At 39.4% G+C, this 19,746-nt stretch overlaps 1 protein-coding gene across 1 annotated transcript in view; it reads right to left on the minus strand.

Moving 5' to 3' along the window:
• Positions 1–19,746, minus strand: part of gc (GC vitamin D binding protein) — a 149,659-nt gene that overhangs the window by 111,639 nt on the left and 18,274 nt on the right. Inside the window, exon 3 of the mRNA XM_039758572.1 lies at positions 9,153–9,285. Coding sequence (XP_039614506.1) covers positions 9,153–9,285 — 133 coding nt within the window. The remainder of the gene's footprint in view (positions 1–9,152; positions 9,286–19,746) is intronic.

Raw genomic sequence — 19,746 nt, forward strand, 5'->3', positions numbered from 1 at the left:
TATTATGCTGTCTTAAGGAATTGTTCTGTTCTGTATATTGTATTGTATTGACCCCCTACTTTTGACACCCACTGCACGCCCAACCTACCTGGAAAGGGGTCTCTCTTTGAACTGCCTTTCCCGAGGTTTCTTCCATTTTTCCCTACAAGGTTTTTATTGGGAGTTTTTCCTTGTCTTCTCAGAGAGTCAAGGCTGGGGGGCTGTCAAAAGGCAGGGCCTGTTAAAGCCCATTGCGGCACTTCCTGTGTGATTTTGGGCTATACAAAAATAAACTGTATTGTATTGTATTGTATTGATCAAGGATTAATAACAAGACATCAATATGAATGAAGGAAATTGTTACATTGATATCTAAACTGAAACCAACAACCTATTTTCCAGAGGCAATTATAACCACACTTTTGCAATATTTGTAATAAATTCTAAGTATATACAATATATTGTATGTGGTAAGGGTGCTCATGTAACAATCCTTATACCATGTATATTGCTATGTCAGCAAAACACATAGCAAATTGTGCCTTTATTAAATGAACAAAACATACCAACGTTAATTAAAAAAGTGAAGTCTGAAAATTTCAAACAAACAAACAGAAACAAAACCAAACAGATTTTGGGCCTCTGTTACCAACTTCTCCACAAAAAAGTACTGTGCTTATCATTGTTCTTAATGAGGCTTAAAACTCTCACCCAGGGTCACATCCTGCTCAGCCTCATATTCACTTTTTGGACCACATACAGCAAACTATTTTTGTAACCAGCACTTCAATTAGGGAACTTTATTTGGTCCATGGAGTCCTCCTCCCTTACAGCCTTCAAGGTCAGATTGCCAAGACACCTCTCCCGCTGCCTGTACTCATAAAGATGATAGTTTGTCTCTGTCCTCTTGGAGTGTGACAATTTATTAACCACTAGCATCTTGAGGGAATATGCTTCCACCTGAACTTATCTAACTTCTTCTGATGCATGTTGTGTCTTTTGTTTGCAACTACCACTACAGCAGAGCCAGTGCCAGTGGAAAAATCTATAGAGGGCATCTGATATTCTGAGAGGGGCAATGGCATTTTAGTTAAAATGGAGCTGTTGCACTTGCTCAAGTAAATCTTAAGTGTAACTTTTAGCCTCAGTAAACAGTGCAGAATTAATGAATACTCCAAACAGCGGTAAAATTTAGTATTATAAATTCAGTCATATTATTTTTTAATGAATTGATATTTCATTAGCTTTTATTAGTCTTTGCTTAAACAAGTTGTAAAAGGATTGTATCCTGGACTTCTTCCAGTGTTCATCTTCCTCATAGACTCAATGTTTTGGAAGAATGTGAAGTGTTGTGGAAGACTAACACACACATACAATGCTTAATGGCCATTATAAGCTCAACTCTCTTACTAAAGGAAAAATATAGACTCAAAGCTAAAATCAAATTGCTTGTAATGGGATATACCCAATAACTGATAGACAAATTTTGAAAAACTACTGCAAAACATTTTTTCAAAAACTACCAAAGCTGCTGTTTTTACTCTTTTACTTAATTGATGAAGTACAACAATAAACAACATGAAAACAAAGTTCATTGCTTCATTAAATGATTGCTGATAAAAGGTGTCAGGAAATGTTGTTTGAACAGATTTGTACTGAGGTTTGGCAAGGCACCTATGGTTGTTTTTATGTCACTGGGCACATTTACAGCATGTGTGTACCATAATACAGCTTTTATAGATGCTGCTGTTTTTCTTTTTTCATGTTGTTGTAAATGCTGTAAATGTGTTTACCAGCCATCACTTACAGGGATGGTTTCTATTAGAGCACAACATGTAGTAGTTTTTTTCAGTAGGTTGTTTCATCCTTGGAGTGGCACGGTGGTGCAGTGGGTAGCGCTGCTGCCTCGCAGTTAGGAGATCCGGGTTCGCTTCCTGGGTCCTCCCTGCGTTGAGTTTGCTTGTTCTCCCCGTGTCTGTGTGGGTTTCCTCCGGATACTCTGGTTTCCTCCCACAGTCCAGACATGCAGGTTAGGTGGATTGGCGTGCTGTGTGTATGTGTGCGCTCTGCAGTGTGCTGGTGCCTTGCCCAGGGTTTGTTTCCTGCCTTGTGTCCTGTGTTGACTGGGATTGGCTCCATCAGACCCCCATGACCCTGTAGTTAGAATATAGTGGGTTGAATAATGAATGGATGTTTCATCCGTACTTGCTGATCATTTTGGCATTGGCAAAAAATAAAAGTATCAGGAAAAAAATATATGAATGCAGGGAAAATGATCAAACTCCACACGGGACCATTTACTTCATAAAGTCTCTTCAGCCAGCAAGTAATCAATGTCAATGCCAGACCTTGTGCTTTTTGAGAGCAAAGCTAATATGGCTTTCAGAAGAGAACAGATCTGACTGATCTGTTTGTAAACAGCACAAATGACGTACAAGCTCTTTTAAGTTGTCAACAATGTCCTTTTCTATTTTTGGAGCTCAGCACAAAAGAATGTTTATGTGGATCTCATGCGGTCAAAGGTTTATATAGAGTGCAAATTTTGTTCACTCTGATTTTTTTGTTATGCAAAGCTTTTCATGGAAGATTCCAAGATTTTATGGCCTTCCACTACCCGCACATGTCTGCATATTTTAAAGTACATTTCTCAATTAATAACACCTCTTCAAATTGTTTAATATTACATAAAGATGTGTGTAGCTTTTGACACGTTACTGACACATTCAGTCATTTTCTAACCTGTTTTGTCCCGAATAAGGTCACAGGGGGAGCAGGAGCCTATCCCCATTATTATAAGGCGCAAGGTAGGAACAATCCCTGGGCAGGGCACCAGTCCATCGCATTGCAAACACACACACCAACCACACGCTGGGGCTAATTTACTACCCCCAATTTACCTTACCTGCATGTCTTTAGACAGTGGATGGAAATCGAAGCACCTGGAGGAAACCCTCTCAGACAGAAGGAGAACATGCACTCTCCAGACAAGGAAGATCCGGGACACAAACTCTGGTTTCCTTTTCACCAGGCAGCATTGCTACCACTGCACCACAGTGTCACCCTGACACATTTATTTTCAGAAAAAAAAAAACAACAATAAGTAAAAATGAGTAAAACAGTATTTTTTATTTCTTAATCTATATCTTTTCAAAAATCTGTTCTCAAATACTGAAAGGTCCTTTAGATGTTCACATATCCACTGTTAGTAATATTCTTCTGTAGCTTCCTTTTGCCATATTTTATTTTGTATTAATCTGTTGTTATGACAGGGGCATAGAGAAATGTGTTAGGCGCATAAGGTTGTGTGAAGATAGGCTTATACCAATGGAACTACAATTTAAGCCACACTTTACAGATATTGTATCTTTTTTTTTATACAATGGTGAAATATTCTCAGGATTATAAAGTTGTAAGAATATTACCCATTTCCTGTTTGTACTATTATCTTTTGGTCATTTTTTTAAACTGTGATTTCTATATTACTTTATAGGAAATTCAATATTGAATGAAAATACAGGCAGATTCACTTGAAAGAGGCTCCAGGTATTCTGTAATAACTCTCGCTAGGACGAAGCAATCTGAATGAAACAATGTGCAATGTGCTCCTCAGCATATGAAGCTTCAAACAAGCCAGGATGCCCATGTGTCAGAGCGATGACGTAGGCAATGGACAGCCATCGCCACATTTAAACTTTGGAACTTCTGGGTGCATACCATTTGTACCCCTTCACTCAGTCACTCAACTTCTCGTCAGGATGGTGGTGTACAGTATTGAGCAGCGTGTCTTCATGGTGATAAACTATTGGGTCACCAATTCATTTAAGTGATGTCAGAATCAACTGGACGATTGTGAGTTAACTGAAGGTTACTTCCAGCAAGATGGAGTAACGTGTCACACATCAGCAAGGAGCATTGTAGAAATTGAGTCTTTCTTCGGCAAAAGGGTAATTTCAAAGGGGTTTTGGCCACCATGGTCACCGGATCTGACACCACCAGACTTTTTCCTTTGGGGTATGCTCAAAGGAAAAGTCTATCAGAACAAGCCTCACACTGTGGAAGATCTAAAGGAAAACATCCAATGTGAAATTGCTGCTATTCCCCCTGAGACACTTGCCAATACATTCAGGAACATGGAGCGCCACTTCGAAATGTGTCCAGCAGAAAACGGAAACCACTTCCAGCATTGCATGTAATGCAATCGATTACACATATATCAATGTATATAGCGTATTTTTTTGGTTCAGATTCAGTGGCAAGTAGAGAATTTGGAATGTTGATTCAATTAAGTACGCTCATGTTAATTAGAGGGGATTAGAAATTAATTGTGGAACGAAAAGGAGTGTCTCATACAGAGAGTTTCAAAGCCGCATAGGAGAACACCTAATAACTTATCTGGAGTGGAAAAAAAACTGCACTTGGAATAAAATCTGATAAACAACTAGGAGAAGAACCCAAAGGCCCGAAATCAGTTGTCTAGCCAGTGGTGAAAGCTTGAAAACCAGCAAAACTCTGAAGGCACAGAAGCAACTAAAAACACCCAGACAACAATTAACTCACCACTAAATGTAAATGCGATTTGTTCTCAGCCTGTCAAGGGCACATTTATACGCATATGTTGTATTCTGCCTCCTGCAGCTTGTACACCTTAAGTTGTAGGCCAGCAAGCAGTGATTTTGAAAGTTACAGTAATCCAGTTATTAGACTTTTTTAAAATTTCAATTAACTGCACATTATTTTGCATTTATTTTTTATTATTATGTGCACCTTACATTTATTTTGGACTTTACTTACATTATTTCCATCCATCCATTACCCAACCCACTATATCCTAACTACAGTGTCACGGGGGTCTGCTGGAGCCAATCCCAGCCAACACAGGGCACAAGGCAGGAAACAAACCCCGTGCAGGGCGCCAAACCACCGCAGACTTACATTATTTATTTATTTTAAAAAATGTACCTCTGTTATTACTGCTTTTTGTTTTTGTACACAAATGCTGTATTATTTTTGTTATTTTTTAATAATATATTTTGTCTTACACAAGATTAAAGTATCTTCTCCCTGTCAAACTTATTACTTTAGACTCTGAGCCAAAATAATGGTAATAAATTTTACCATGTTGGAATGTGGCAAAGGGTGAGTTGGAGGGTCCCATGGAGTTTTTTCCTTAGAGCCCCTAGATTTCCTAGAATCACCTCTGCTTACAGTACAGTGAAAATATTTGCACCAGACATTCAACCAATTTCACCAGGTGCCCGTTTCCTAGTGGTGCATTGACGGATGACTCTTTGCCACCTACAGCAGATGGCCACTGGAAGTCTTTCCATGCTCAGTCACAACTGGCAAATTGTACTTGTGTCTGTTCAAAATCCCAATGGCAGTTTAATGACTGCTCTTTTATGTTTTCAATAGGATCGTGAAGAGTCCTATGGTTAATGCTGTCCTTTGCATTGTTTTTATCATTATGTCTTACATTATAGCTTTTAGATTTTTATGAATTCATGAGACTATGGATGCTATCAAGAATTCAACTTGGTATCTCTAACTTTTCACAAATCTTGCATAAATGTAAACCCAAATTGTAGCTCAATGTGTGATTGTCTTGGCTTTAGCAACAAATACTAAAAACATGGAGACCTATGCAACAATGGCTCTAGCATGAATTTTATAGTATAATTAGTACTAGTGTTGTTATTATAACTATATCCATTACCTTGGACACTTTTCCACACACAGCACAAAGTGAATGTAATAATCCTAACATACCTGTCTTTGGAATGTGAGTGAATAATTTGGAGTATAATTATTACTGGGGCAGCATGTGAGTGCAGTATACTGCACCACTGATTCATATTCCCAAGAGAGTAACTATGAATTATGGCCAAATGACCATGCACTGTCTGCACACTCAACCCTGGTGCACACATTCATTTTTTTAAGTTACCTCTCACATTATAAAAAAATAAGCAAGTCTTAAATAGCCAATTGCAAAACAGCCATGGATAAATACATGAGTAGTAGAATGGCGTTCAGTCCAGGGTTACTTACTGCCTTGATACTCAAAACTCAGACCCTGGATGGAAAGATTATTACTATTACTCCTAAGGCATCTTAAAAGAGATAGTTGTTTGTTACAATTGTTTGCAACTATACTATAATTTTCATAACTAGATTACAAATAAGTGACATGGCCAGGGCACAAAAATAAGTAAGAGGCATTAAATACTCTAACTTTAAATCCAATGTGGCTTAGCAACGCCATATTGTCCGACTACAGAGAAATTAAAACCAACAAATGTGTAGACCATATTAAATCTAGTAAATCAAAATTCAGGGAATTCTTCACTAGCAGCAAGCGTACACAAAGAACATATTTTGTGAGCATAAAATCAATGGTTACAGCAGGTCTTGATGTGAACCACAGGACATGAATTGCTGAATCTTTAATAAGCACTGTTACTTTGTAGTAGTTTTTGAGAGCTGGCATCCAACAAGGCTTGACTGCTTTTAAGATCTTCAAGAAACAAAGCTTAGAATAATGTAGATATGTGTACATCTCTTCCAAATGTGCTCTTTTAAATATATCTTTTATTTTTCTTTGTCTTCTGTCAATTTGCATATCTTAGCTCCATCCCAGTGTTATAGTGGGGGTTCTTATGGAAAGTACACTTGATTACTACTTTACTCTGATTACACACAATTAAGTAAGTCACTTCATTTAACATGCTGGAGATCATAGCTACTGTTCATATCTCTTTGTTTCACCAGGGGGTAGCAAAACCTCAACAACCTTAGTAAAGATTACAATTGCCATTCTCAGCTGCATATCTCTTTTTAACTCATTTCTCTGTCAGAAGTGTATTGTGATTTAGCTCTTTAGATCATAATAGATTTAATTGAAGAAGACTGATCCTTTGATATTTTAACTCCTGCTTAGCAAATATCTAAGACAAACATAAAAACAAATCTAATCTGTAGTCATTTGGTATTGATGCAGCCATTCACAAAGAATTTTAAAGGACATGCTTTGGATCTCCGAATTTGAAGGTTGAATCCTGAATACAATTTTGTGGATTACAGTCACTTTAGTGATTCAATCAAGTGGACACTGTACAAGGCCTGAACACTAAAGCGGGATGCATAATATTTCTAGTGTATCAACAAAAACAATTCAATGATGATGAGTTGTATGATTTTAGAAAGACCATGCAAACTCCAAACAAAAGCATCACTGTTATAAGTTTTATTATTCATAGTATAATTGATATAGTGCCTACATAAATATTCACCTTTATGGAAGCATTCACATTTTATTGTTATACAACACTGAATCACAGTTGAGTTAATTTAGCTTTTTTAACCCTGAGAAAAACATCCAAATGAAAACACATATCTGCAAAGTGATCAAAAATAATTAGGAATGTAAAACACAAAATAATAATTGCATAAGTATTCACTTGCTGGGCGGCACGGTGGCGCAGTGGTAGCACTGCTGCCTCGCAGTTAGGTGACCTGGGTTTGCTTCCCGGGTCCTCCTTGCGTGGAGTTTGCATGTTCTCTCCATGTCTGCATGGGTTTCCTCCCACAGTCCATAGACAGGCAGGTTAGGTGGATTGGCGATTCTAAATTGGCCCTAGTATGTGTTTGTGTGTGTCCTGTGGTGGGTTGGCACCCTGCCCGGGATTGGTTCCTGCCTTGTACTCTGTGTTGGCTGGGATTGGTTCCAGCAGACCCCTGTGTTAGGATTCAGTGGGTTGGAAAATGGATGGATTCACTTGCTTTATGTCAACATTTAGTAGATGCTCCTTTGGCAGCCATGATAGCCTTCAGTCAGTGTGGACATCTGGACACTGCAATTTTTTCCCCGTTCTTTGCAAAATTGCTCAAGCTTTGTCAGTTTCAAGTCCAGTGACAAATTTGCAGTTGGGATGAGATTTGCACTCTAACTCAAGGTGCATGTTTCATGTTTTCTCCAGGATTTCTCTGTATTTTGCTGCATTCATTATACCCTTGACTCTCACAAGCCTTCCAGGGCCTACCACACAGAAGCATCTCCACTGCATGATGTTGCCACCACAGTGCTTCTCAGTAGGTATAGTGTGTTTCTGATAATGTGTAGTGTTTGATTTTAAACCAAATATTGCATTTAGCGTGGTGGTCAAAAAAGCCACTTTTGGTCTCATAAGACTGTATGACAGGTGACTTCATAGTCCCTCATGTGCCTTCCAATCATTTTTTAACAGTCCCATAAAGCTGCAACTAGTGAAGCACCCAGGCAACAATTATTGTCTGCACAGTCTCTCAGTCATTCTCAGCCACTAACATGTACCTTCATCAGACTTAACATAGGTTTTTTAGTAATTTGTAATTAATTTAGATCACTTTGACATTGAAGAGTCTTTTTCTGTTAATGAGTTACACGAAAGCCTTACATCCATTGTTATTCAATGTTGTATAACAATAAAATGTGAAAACTTTTAAGTGTGAATGTGAATAGTTTTCACAGGCTCTGTATGTATTTTCTGAGCTGGAAAAGCTGTGGCAGAACATTAGAAAAGTATTAACAAGAGTGGCATCCCTCTATTTAACTCTGTAGTCACCAGGACCTCATACATTTCTAAAGTGCATCTTCAGATACTGTAGGCTTAAACCTGCACATAGGTTAGCGAGAATGGAATATTAATGATGTTGGAACAGAGTAACATGTACAGCAGCTTTCATTGGACCTAGAAAGATAACACATTAAAATCTCTGTATAAACCAAAATTATGATTGACTGTGATTTTGATTGATTTTGCCCTTAATATTTCCACCCCCTTGTTCATATTTTTCAAACTCTGACCAAACATATTTTTTCTAAGTGATGCCTTATAATAGTGTAAATGATTCTAAGAAAACTACTGGTGATTGCTGACCATGTTACTATATGGCTGCCCCAGCCAACACTGCAAATACTTACTACTCTTTCCCAATGTTGACTCCTACAAGTTCTAGTACTTAGTATGTTGGCTGCAATCAGTGACTTGTGTTTTAAAACCCCACAGGACCTTGCCTAACCAGCAGGCATTCTGGTATTTTTGAATGTTTCAAAGCAATGGATATTTGTAATTGTCCCTAATAGTGTCTTCCTCTTGTTAATGAAGGTGAGCATACTGCTCTCCTCATTGAATTACCTCATCATCATAGCAGTTTGGATCAGTTCCCACAGCACAGCACTTTTCAGCTAGTTTAACCACTCCATCAGCCAGGGCATTTATTTCTTCAAATGCAGCAGTTGAAAACTTCTGGCTGTGTGAAGCAATGACACTGGAACATAAAAGAAAGATGATTACATTTTTATATGTCAATTAATTATGCAAAATACTTCTATATAATAAATATAGCATAGTACTATATAGCAGAGTTTCCAACAAGGTGTACACTACATTGACATGTCTTCATTTCCATTTACAAAGGGAGATTTAACAGTGTATGTTGAGGCATCGTTTGACACTCCTAATGGATTCTGCATCATGAACACATTTAGAAATGACTGCATTTTCAAGGTTTTCACCCTTCAAGATTCACTTTAATAGCTGTTATGTTGGAAGGAATGCCAAGGAGTGCTTTTTAGCTGTAACATATTAAAATCAATGCAGCTTTTCACACTTTATTCCATCAGGCTTTCAACAATAGAGAAATCAGTTACCATGACTATTTTAAAGGTTTTTGTCAAAATAAGCCTGTATGCAGTTTTCTTATAATTAAATATTATATCTTAAATGGAAATTCATAAAAAAAACTTTGAAATAGGAATCCCATTAGATAAAAAGTGGAATGTTCAAAAAATCCTTCTAGTGTATTGTCAATATGCATATTTTAGGTTTTCTGTACTTCTGTACCAGTTATCTGTAGCTCTGTGAACAAAGAATATGGTAAATCATAGCAATTATGTCATATTAAACTGTAACTTTTGCCTAGTTCTTTTTTTCCAGGAAAACTTTGAAGATTCACTTTCATTCCACCTAAGTATTTTGAATTTGATGATCTAATGTTAATTTTATAACATTTAGTAATTTTCTTTTACCATGTGAGGCAATATTTGATATGCATTCTAATCCTATTGGCTTTGTAACCATAGTTTGAACTTTATATATAGATAAAGAGATCTTTATTCATACACAGGTGGAAATTTGGACAATTAAAGATGTTCAATAAATAAATATATAAACACCCAAATGACTAAAAAGAAAGAAAAGCAGTGAGATATTACAAAGGCATATTGCCTTTGGAATGAAGGATCCCGAGTAGCAATTCTTGACATACATTTTCTGAATAATTGGCTGAAAGTCCTCTGTGTTAGTATTTCAACATTGTTCATAATGGCACTCAGATTTGTTTTCATTCTCTCCTTCACTACTACCTCCAGGGGGTCCAAAATGCATCCCATAACTGAGCTTGCCCTTTTTAAATTAGCTTGTTGATTTGGTGAGTCTATCATAATGTTATCAGCCCAGCACATCACAGTGTATAAAACCACACTGACCATCACAGGTTTGTAGAATATTTGAAGGATGTCACTTTCCACATTAAATCAATGAAGTCTGCTAACAAAAAAGAACTGCTCCACCCATTCTTATTCCTCCCTGTGCTAGTAGCAATGCACCATCTTTACTTCCAAACCATGAATAGCTATCAGGGATAGAGGCTGCTTGGTGCGGCGAAAATGAATAACCATTTCCCTGGTTTTGCTGAAGTTAAGTTGCCAAAAATCTTTTCTGAAACCAGGAAACAACATTCTCCACCGGACTCCTATCCTTGTCTTATTCCATTTACTGCTACACTCCAGTAAGTGCAGACTCATCAGAATATTACTGCATGTGGCATGACGTGATGTTATACTTATAGTCAGATTTATACTGAGTGAAGAGAAAAGGAGACAGGACTGTTCTCCTAGTACTCCAGTGTTGCTCACATCCATAAAAAAGACACAGACCTTAAGTCTCATAAACTGTGGTGTGTCTGAGAGATAGTCAATTACATAGGACACCACAGGCTCATCCTCCTGCATATCTCGGAGCTTACCAATTAATAGTGGTGACTTAATGGTACAGAACAAGCTGGAGAAAATAAAAAAACATATTCCTCACAGTGCTTTCAGCTTTGTCCAGGTGAGAATAAGCCTTGTGGAGCTTAAAGATGATTGCATTCTCCACTACAATCTTTGCCCAATAGACAAACTGCAGTGAGTCCAAGTGATCTACTACATGCGGACCCATATAGTCCAGGACCAGCCTTTCAAAGGTCTTAAAGCTGTGAGATGTAAGTGCCGCTAACCATGAAATTGTTCATAAAAATGTCTGAGTGATGAATGGTTGTCACTTCTAATACAGAAAATTTGCATCAGGATTAAAAGGAAGACATATTCTAGTTATGAAAGAACACTGCAGTTAGACTTATGCTATTATTCTGTACTCAATTTTTATTCATGAAATCTTTTGTTATTTATGATGGACCTTCCCATCTCTATATTTAGTCTTTTTTATGATATTACTTCCAACTGATGAGAACTGGTTTTCTGTGCAGACACTGCAACTTTCAAATGTAAGACATGTTAGACATTGTCTGTTCTCCTAGCATTTATATATATATAATTTTGGAGCAGAATAATTAGTTACCTTACTTTTCAACTTAAGATAACCTTGATGTCTAGGGCTCTGCTACAAAGCTATTGCAATTGCAGTGTATGCTAAATGGTTGTATAATGGGTGACAGCTGCCATTCAATAGCAAGTAACTATTTTTTTCTAACTAATTCTGTGCTTACAAAATAAGTAGCTAGCTGTCTCATGAAAACATCCAAGGAGATGGATATACATTATGGATATACGGGTTCTAAGGAACTGATTTTAATGCTTCTTTGAATTCCTGCTCCTGCAAATACAGTAAATTCTGCACTGTAGTTCATCCCATTTCACTGGTCTATAAACAGTTCCCAGGTACTGACAGTGGATTAAAGAAGATCTTTTTAATACCACCCTTCAGCTTGCAGGCTGAAACTTCAGTTTTTGATGATCACACTCTTTCACAATTAAGCTACAAAACAGTGCACCCAAAAGACCATATGTCTAATATTAATATGGTGTGGTGGATTGCCGGCATTTTATTCCGGCCCTCACCCCCTGGCCGCTAGGAGGAGCTCTCCCGAGAGCATATACGGGCCCCGAATTCCAGCAGGGCCTCATGGACTATGTAGTTTTTATACACAGCCCTGCTGGATACCTTGGGGTCACTGGGAGTCGCTGTCGGGAGGCCAATGGACTCATTTGGGCACCATGACCCGGAAGTTCGTCACAGGAAAAGCGACGGGCTTCCGGGGTGAAGAAAAGTACTGTTTACCCTGACCCAGAAGGAATAAGGACTTGTGGAACTGTTGGGCAGAAAGACTTATGGGTCAGGAGGAATAAAAGGACTCTGGGAACTCCCAGACACTGAGCTGAGCTGGGTGGTAGGAGGGCAACGCGTCTGGGAGTGGAGGATTGTGATTATTATTGATTGGTTATTGTAATTGTGATTTATGAATATAGTGGAGTGGAGGGTGCTTGGTGCACATTATTATAATAAATATAATCATTGTGGCAATTTTACCAGGTGTTTGGCGTGGTCCCTGAGGGTTCAAGGGAGCACTACTGCCCCCTACTGCGACACTGGCGTAGTCGGCAGGATTCTCTGGCCGTCTGTTGGCAGGGGACCTGCATTTAAAACAAATTTTGTGTACGCAGACGACCCTAAGAAGGTCCCGCTTGAACGTCCGAAGGTAGAAACGCTACCCTCTACAAAGAGCGCTGCAATAGAAAGCCTGTCTAGACCTCGGTACGCAATGGGGAAAAAATCTGGGAGGAAGAATGAGGATCGCCCAAAGGAACAGCCCCTAGATGATGCCACGAGTACGTGGACCTACCTGACGGGAAGCGAGGAAGACCGGATAATGATTGAAGCCGAAAGGGCCCGTGCGTTAAGGCAGCAGGAAGGCCGCCAGACATCGGACACGCCGGACTGCCTAAATGGACTAGGAAAACGTCCTATAAATAGAAAGGTATGTGCCGGAGAAACGCCCGATACGCCGGGATATTATTATTCATATTTTGCAGGAGCCAGTCTCTTCGTTTCTGACGACGAGTCAGAGATGTACTTTCCACCTAGGCAAGATGGCCGCGATGACGAAGATGCTAGCCCATCTAGGTATCGAAAACGGGGGATCCCATTCGACAAAGAGAGTCATGTGACCTATCCCGGAGCAGGCTGGGATCACCTGAAGGATGACGGTCGATCATATGACCATGAAGGTCGCCTTCTATTCGTCGAAAGTGGGCACGTGATTTCCCCAGACGGATTATGGGAAGGAGAAGGTCGGCAGCAGTACGGAGGTGAGGTCAGCGTTCCCTCGATGGAATCGAGCTCCCTGAAGGGGAAGGGGGAGGCAGGCGAAGCAGCGCCAGCTGTGTTTAAAAGTAATGAGGGACGGGACGTGACTGAACGATCCACCGACAAAATAGAAAAAACGGATCGCAGTCGGCCAGTCGCGCCACCCCGGCCCTCTAAAAGAAACTCCAAATCCCAAGAGCCTTTGCAAGACCAGGCCGAGCACGTGCCAGGAGCGGACGTGCTTATTGGCTCCCGGCCGGTAGGAACGGAAAAAGTGGAAGTAAAATTACCTACAGCCGAATTAAATGATAAAATAGAATTGCGGGATCTCGAGAAATTGCTCGAGCCCATATGTGCTTTATTACAGACATTAATAAACATTAAAAATCAAGTGGAAGAGTTGGGAGCGACGGCCGAAGCACCACTAAAAAGGATATGGGATTATCTACAGCGTTTTGGTCGGGAGGCTCCAGTCATGATCGATGCGGGAATACAGGTGAGTCTGGCCCGTATCGTACAGTATAAAGGGACACAGTGCGAACCGGCACCGCGGTTAATAAGTAGCGGGTGTCAAAGCACAGTGTGCCCGACAAGAGAGTGGGGCGTGATGACAGACGGGGCGTGGGAAGCACCGATCGTACCGGTACAGCTGAACATTGCTGTTACCTGGAGCGATGCGGTGCTGATGACACCGCCTCCAAAAAAACACAAATCAATGGGCGTACAGACAGCAAAGGGGCTCTCTCTTTATGGTAGAGAGTCCCCAGCTGTATCCAAGACAAGAGTAAACAGGAGATCCCAAAAGTAAAGCGCGGGTCTCCTGACAAGATGGGAAAAAGAATCGAGTGCTGCAAGGCAGCTGTAAAACCCTCCTTAGCGGGGGAAAGGGTGGAGCTGACAGAATTCCCAAGATGTTTCAGGTCTCGGGAAGAGAGACAACCAGGAGGACGTCGGCAGTGCTACAACTGTCGGCAACCAGGACACGTGTGGCGAGATTGTTCCCGGAGGACAGGGGAGCGGTGGGATAGAAGATACACCGTTCCCCCAAGGTTCGCCGGGAGGTTTAAACAATACAGCCAAGGACCGGATGACGTCCCTCGCGGGGATCGACGCTCCGCCCCAGTTGTCATCGCTAAGGGGGGGGAAATGTGGTGGATTGCCGGCATTTTACTCCGGCCCTCACCCCCTGGCCGCTAGGAGGAGCTCTCCCGAGAGCATATATGGGCCCCGAATTCCAGCAGGGCCTCATGGACTATGTAGTTTTTATACACAGCCCTGCTGGATACCTTGGGGGCCACTGGGAGTCGCTGTCGGGAGGCCAATGGACTCATTTGGGCACATGACCGGAAGTTCGTCACAGGAAGAGCGACGGGCTTCCGGGGTGAAGAAAAGTACTGTTTACCCTGACCCGGAAGGAATAAGGACTTGTGGAACTGTTGGGCAGAAAGACTTCCGGGTCAGGAGGAATAAAAGGACTCTGGGAACTCCCAGACACTAAGCTGAGCTGGGTGGTAGGAGGGCAACGCGTCTGAGAGTGGAGGATTGTGATTATTATTGATTGGTTATTGTAATTGTGATTTATGAATATAGTGGAGTGGAGGGTGCTTGGTGCACATTATTATAATAAATATAATCATTGTGGCAATTTTACCAGGTGTTTGGCGTGGTCCCTGAGGGTTCAAGGGAGCACTACTGCCCCCTACTGCGACAATGGATTACACATTCTGTATGTACATACAGAAGTTACTAAAGTAAAAATATTTTTTTAATTACAAATCCCATGGAAATGCATGACATTCAATTATTTAAATGCAATATGTATATAGAAAAAGTAAAGAAAGAAGATAAAGAAAACATTGCAATTTTACCAAAGTTGACAAGAAAGAAGTTGCTGACGCTTTAAGCATGGGGCATCAACACTAAACTCTGCACCACTGTCTCTTTCTTATGAAAGAGTGTATAGTACAAATATGTTAACAATGTCATTACTAAGTTTGAAAAAGAATGGTTAGTATATTAGTTATTTAATTCACCTATAATCCTACAGTGCAAAAAGCAATAGATGGAAACTAGAAGTCAGATGTTTATATATCAGACTAAATAAGTTGTCCTTCTTGGTACTGGAAAATATGACATGGTAATCTGCCAACAGTCAGAGAAAACCAAAAAAATAAAATTGAACACAATACCCTGGAAAGAACAGATGGAGGAGACCTTTGAGAGGAAAGGAGTGAAGTACCAGAATCTGGTAGAGGAATGGAACCTGGGCACACTGGAAAGTGTTGTGTAAATAATTATGGCAAAACAGGTTGCCATTAGGAAAAATCCCCTCCAGGAAGCTCTCTCTTGGAGTACTTTTAGCCATTGTCTCATTTTACCACAAAGTGCTAAGAAGTGCCTCTGGGGGTCTTTTCTGACCAGAGTTATCACAGTGGTAGCAGGAAATCCTGGGTGAAAATGTCTAGTGTTGAAGGACCAACACATTATGACCCCAGGTACATCACTAATAATTGCCTACATGAATCAGCAGATGTATTTTCTTAATAATAATCTAAAGACATATATTGTCATCTTTTTTCAATGTGTGTAATATTCCAGCAGTATTTTGCATACACTATGTGGCCAATAGAGTGTGGAGACCCTTCTGAATTATTGAGTTTAAATGTTCCAGCCACATCCATTGATAAAAGGTGCATAGAATCTAAAACACAGCCATGCAAACTCCATTGACAAACACTGGCAGTAGAATGGGTCATACTGCAGTGATATTAAATGTGGCACTTTCATAGGATGCCACCTTTGCCACAAGTTAGTATATAAAATGTCTGCTATGCTAAATCTGTTCCAGTCATCTTTAAGTGCTATTAGTGTGAACTGGAAGAACCAAGAGCAATAACAGCTCAGCCATGAAGTGGTAGGCCACACAAACCTACACAGCAGATCCACTGAGTGCTGAAGTATATAGTGTGAAAAATTATTGATCCTTTGTTGCATCACTCACAATATAGTTAAAATGTCTGTGGAACTAACCTCAGCACATAAACTGTGTGCTGGAAGCTTCATGAAATGAGTTTCAATCACAGAGCAGCTACACACAAACCTAAGATCCTCTATCTGTGATGATAAATGTTGGCTGAAGCAGTGTAAAGAATAATGCTCTTGGACTCTGGAGGAGTGGAAACATGCTCTCTGGAGCGTTCTTCACTATCTGGCAATCAAATGGAAGAATCTGGCTTTGATGGATTCCAGGAGAACGTTACCTTTTAGACTGCATAATGCCTACTTTAAAGTTTGGAGGAGGAGGTTATAATGGTCTAGGTGTGTTTTTTAGGATTTGGGCCAGGCTCCTTGGTTCCAGTTGGTATGCCGCTGCATACAAATACATTTTAAGCAATTGTGCACTTCAAACTTTGTGGCAATAGTTTGGAGAAACCCTTTTATGTTATAGCATGACTGTGCCTGTGCATAAAGCCAGGTCCACAAAGACCACAAAAACATGGTCTGATGAACCTGAGGTGGAGGAATGTTTGTGTTCTGATCAGAGTCCTGACCTCAACCCAAATGAACACCTTTGGGATAAACTTACATGTCAATTGTATGGCAGTACTTGAAATCACAGATGATCTTTTGGCTCAAATGCCCACAAATACACTCCCAAATCTTGAGAAAAGCAGAAGAGTGGAGGCGGTTATAGCTGCAAAACGGGGGCCAACTCCATATTAAGCTCATTTACAGTTAGTCCGATGGTCAGGTGTCCAAAAACCTCTGGCCAAATACTGTAAATCGATTGGACGCAAGATCTGAAGGTTGTTAGGTTCATCAAACATTGCTAGAGCACAGCCGTTGGTGTAAATGGTGTTTTTATTGTTTGTTAAGGATCCACTAAATTAAAAAAAATCCTTTGACTGCATTGGAACTATCATTTACAAGCTGATAAAATATAAAAATACTTACAACATGCACAATGAGATGAAGGTTTCATTTCTGCCAGTTCTCTGCCTCCTTTTGCCTACTTATAGATTTCCTTTCAAGTGCTAGCACCAAATAGTTTGCACTTTCCTCCAAAATACTTATATCTCCTCCTGTGCATCCCCTTCTGACAGCAGTCTAAGCCTGTTATTATTTTAAAAGAGCAAGCCTTACAATATAATGCAGTGCCATCTGCTTATCCTGAGCAGAGAACTCTAGGACAAAAGTCTGATTTTGCATTCAGATTACTGTTTTAGACAAACATACAGGACATGTACTGTAAAAAGAAACCCCATCTTTTCTGAATACAGCATTATTTCAAGTACTATGCCATTCTTTTGCCCCATATATATTAAATATATTAGACTTTTTAACACTTGTTTTTGCAGACAACAAAAAAATTAAAAAGGATAAATATGAAGGAAAGCAATTACCGTATATACTCGCGTATAAGTCAGGTCTTGAAACCCAAAAAATCAACCATAACATCAGACCCCGACTTATACCCCTGTTCAAAAATTCAATCTTCTTGCCTCCTCCAATTTCGCATCAGTTTCTCAGACACATAGAATTTTGTTGCAACACTGCAGTTACCAATTTCTTTTGCCACTTCAATGACTTTTAACTTAAAACCAGCTTCATATTTTCTTCTGATCAAACACTCCATCATAGATAACGGATGCTCTTACGATAAAAGTGTATGAGGGTGTGGCATACAAAAAACACAAAACAGTGCAAACGTCTCTTCGGAATGGTTCAGGTATTACCGTGTGGTCATGGAGGCACAATACATAGAAAAAAAAGGCAGTGTGTTCCGTGGTTACTCTCTCAGGTGGGCGTTAGCATATCATAATCTCTTGGACCAATAGCGTGAGTTTTCCGCATTCAACTTAAACGACCGACATTATAAAATACTGGAAATTATATAGTAAAATCAAGCCTCGACTTATCCGTGGGAGAACAAAAACGTAAGTATATATGGTAAAAAAGGAAGTTATGAACCAGGCAATGGTGTGACCAATACAGGGGGTACAAAAAATGACAGCATAAAACAATTCACAAAAAGTATAGATGAGCACAATAAAGCACACTATAACCAGTTTTCGTAAATGGTTATGAAACCTGTTACTCTGAAATTAAATTGAGTTTTATGTGGCTGTGATCCTCAAATTTGACAGCATTGTTACTGCAACAGCATTTGAAACTGGTCTTGTAGTGGTGTGATGCAGCTGCGAAGACATTGAATGTTAAAATTTTCAAACCTGACTCAACTTCCTCTGCAACTGTCTGTGTAATTCTGTGAAAGTAATTTAAAAAGGATAGTTCAACAACTCTAAAATATATATGTAAAATATTGTACTGATGCTTGATTCTATAAATATCCCTGGCTAATCAATAATAATTGATAATAAGTAAATCCCATATTTTAAAGAAAATATCCCACATAATATCTTAGTGGCTTTTCTTTCTTTTGTGTTGTACTACCATACAGCTGAAGTGATGCCACAAGCTAGGATACTTTCTACAACTAATTGATAAAAATTAAATATTATTCTCCTACGTGCCCCAGTTTTCCTCAATGCCTATCAAGCAAAATATACAATTGTGCCTTTTTTACTGTGTTGTGAGTCCAGTCCACATATTCAGAAATATGGAAACACAGGAATCACAAACAGCTAAATCTTTCCATTATTGCTCTACCAGCTAAAGAATGGTTTACTCTGTGTCTCGTAAAATCTACGGTGAGCTGTTGTGCCCCAGTGATGTTCAGAGATAAGTGGTTTTGAAGACGCCACTTTGTAAGAAACATCACAACATTTCGTCATTGCTATTAAACATGCCAAATATTATAATGTCACCAGAGATCTTTATTGTCATTCAAATATGACAAATATGATTGCTAGTGTACAGATGTTTAAAAATATAATGAAGTTTTCTCATCTATAATTTAGCAAGTTTGTTTCTTTCCATTAAGAAATTTGGGATTTAGTGAAGCCCAGCCTAGAATGTGTAGATACAGCTATAAACAATAATAATAGCCTCACATGGGCATGTCATCTACAAACTACAAAGTCTCCAGAGAGTCCAGAAGGATATAGTTGATTAGAATCATTTATAGTCCATACAAGACTGTGTATGAGTCAAACAGGAAATGTACATGGGATTCGTTAAAGTGGACAGATAGATAGATAGATAGATAGATAGATAGATAGATAGATAGATAGATAGATAGATAGATAGATAGATAGATAGATAGATAGATAGATAGATAGATAGATAGATAGATAGATAAAACTGTATTTGTTCTTATGGGGAAATTTAGCTTTTCACAGAAGCTCATTAGATAAACAAGCAAATAAATGAAAGTTGTCTCTCTCTCTTACACACACACACA

The sequence above is a fragment of the Polypterus senegalus genome, chromosome 7 (assembly GCF_016835505.1).
Source record: "Polypterus senegalus isolate Bchr_013 chromosome 7, ASM1683550v1, whole genome shotgun sequence".
Taxonomy (NCBI): domain Eukaryota; kingdom Metazoa; phylum Chordata; class Cladistia; order Polypteriformes; family Polypteridae; genus Polypterus; species Polypterus senegalus.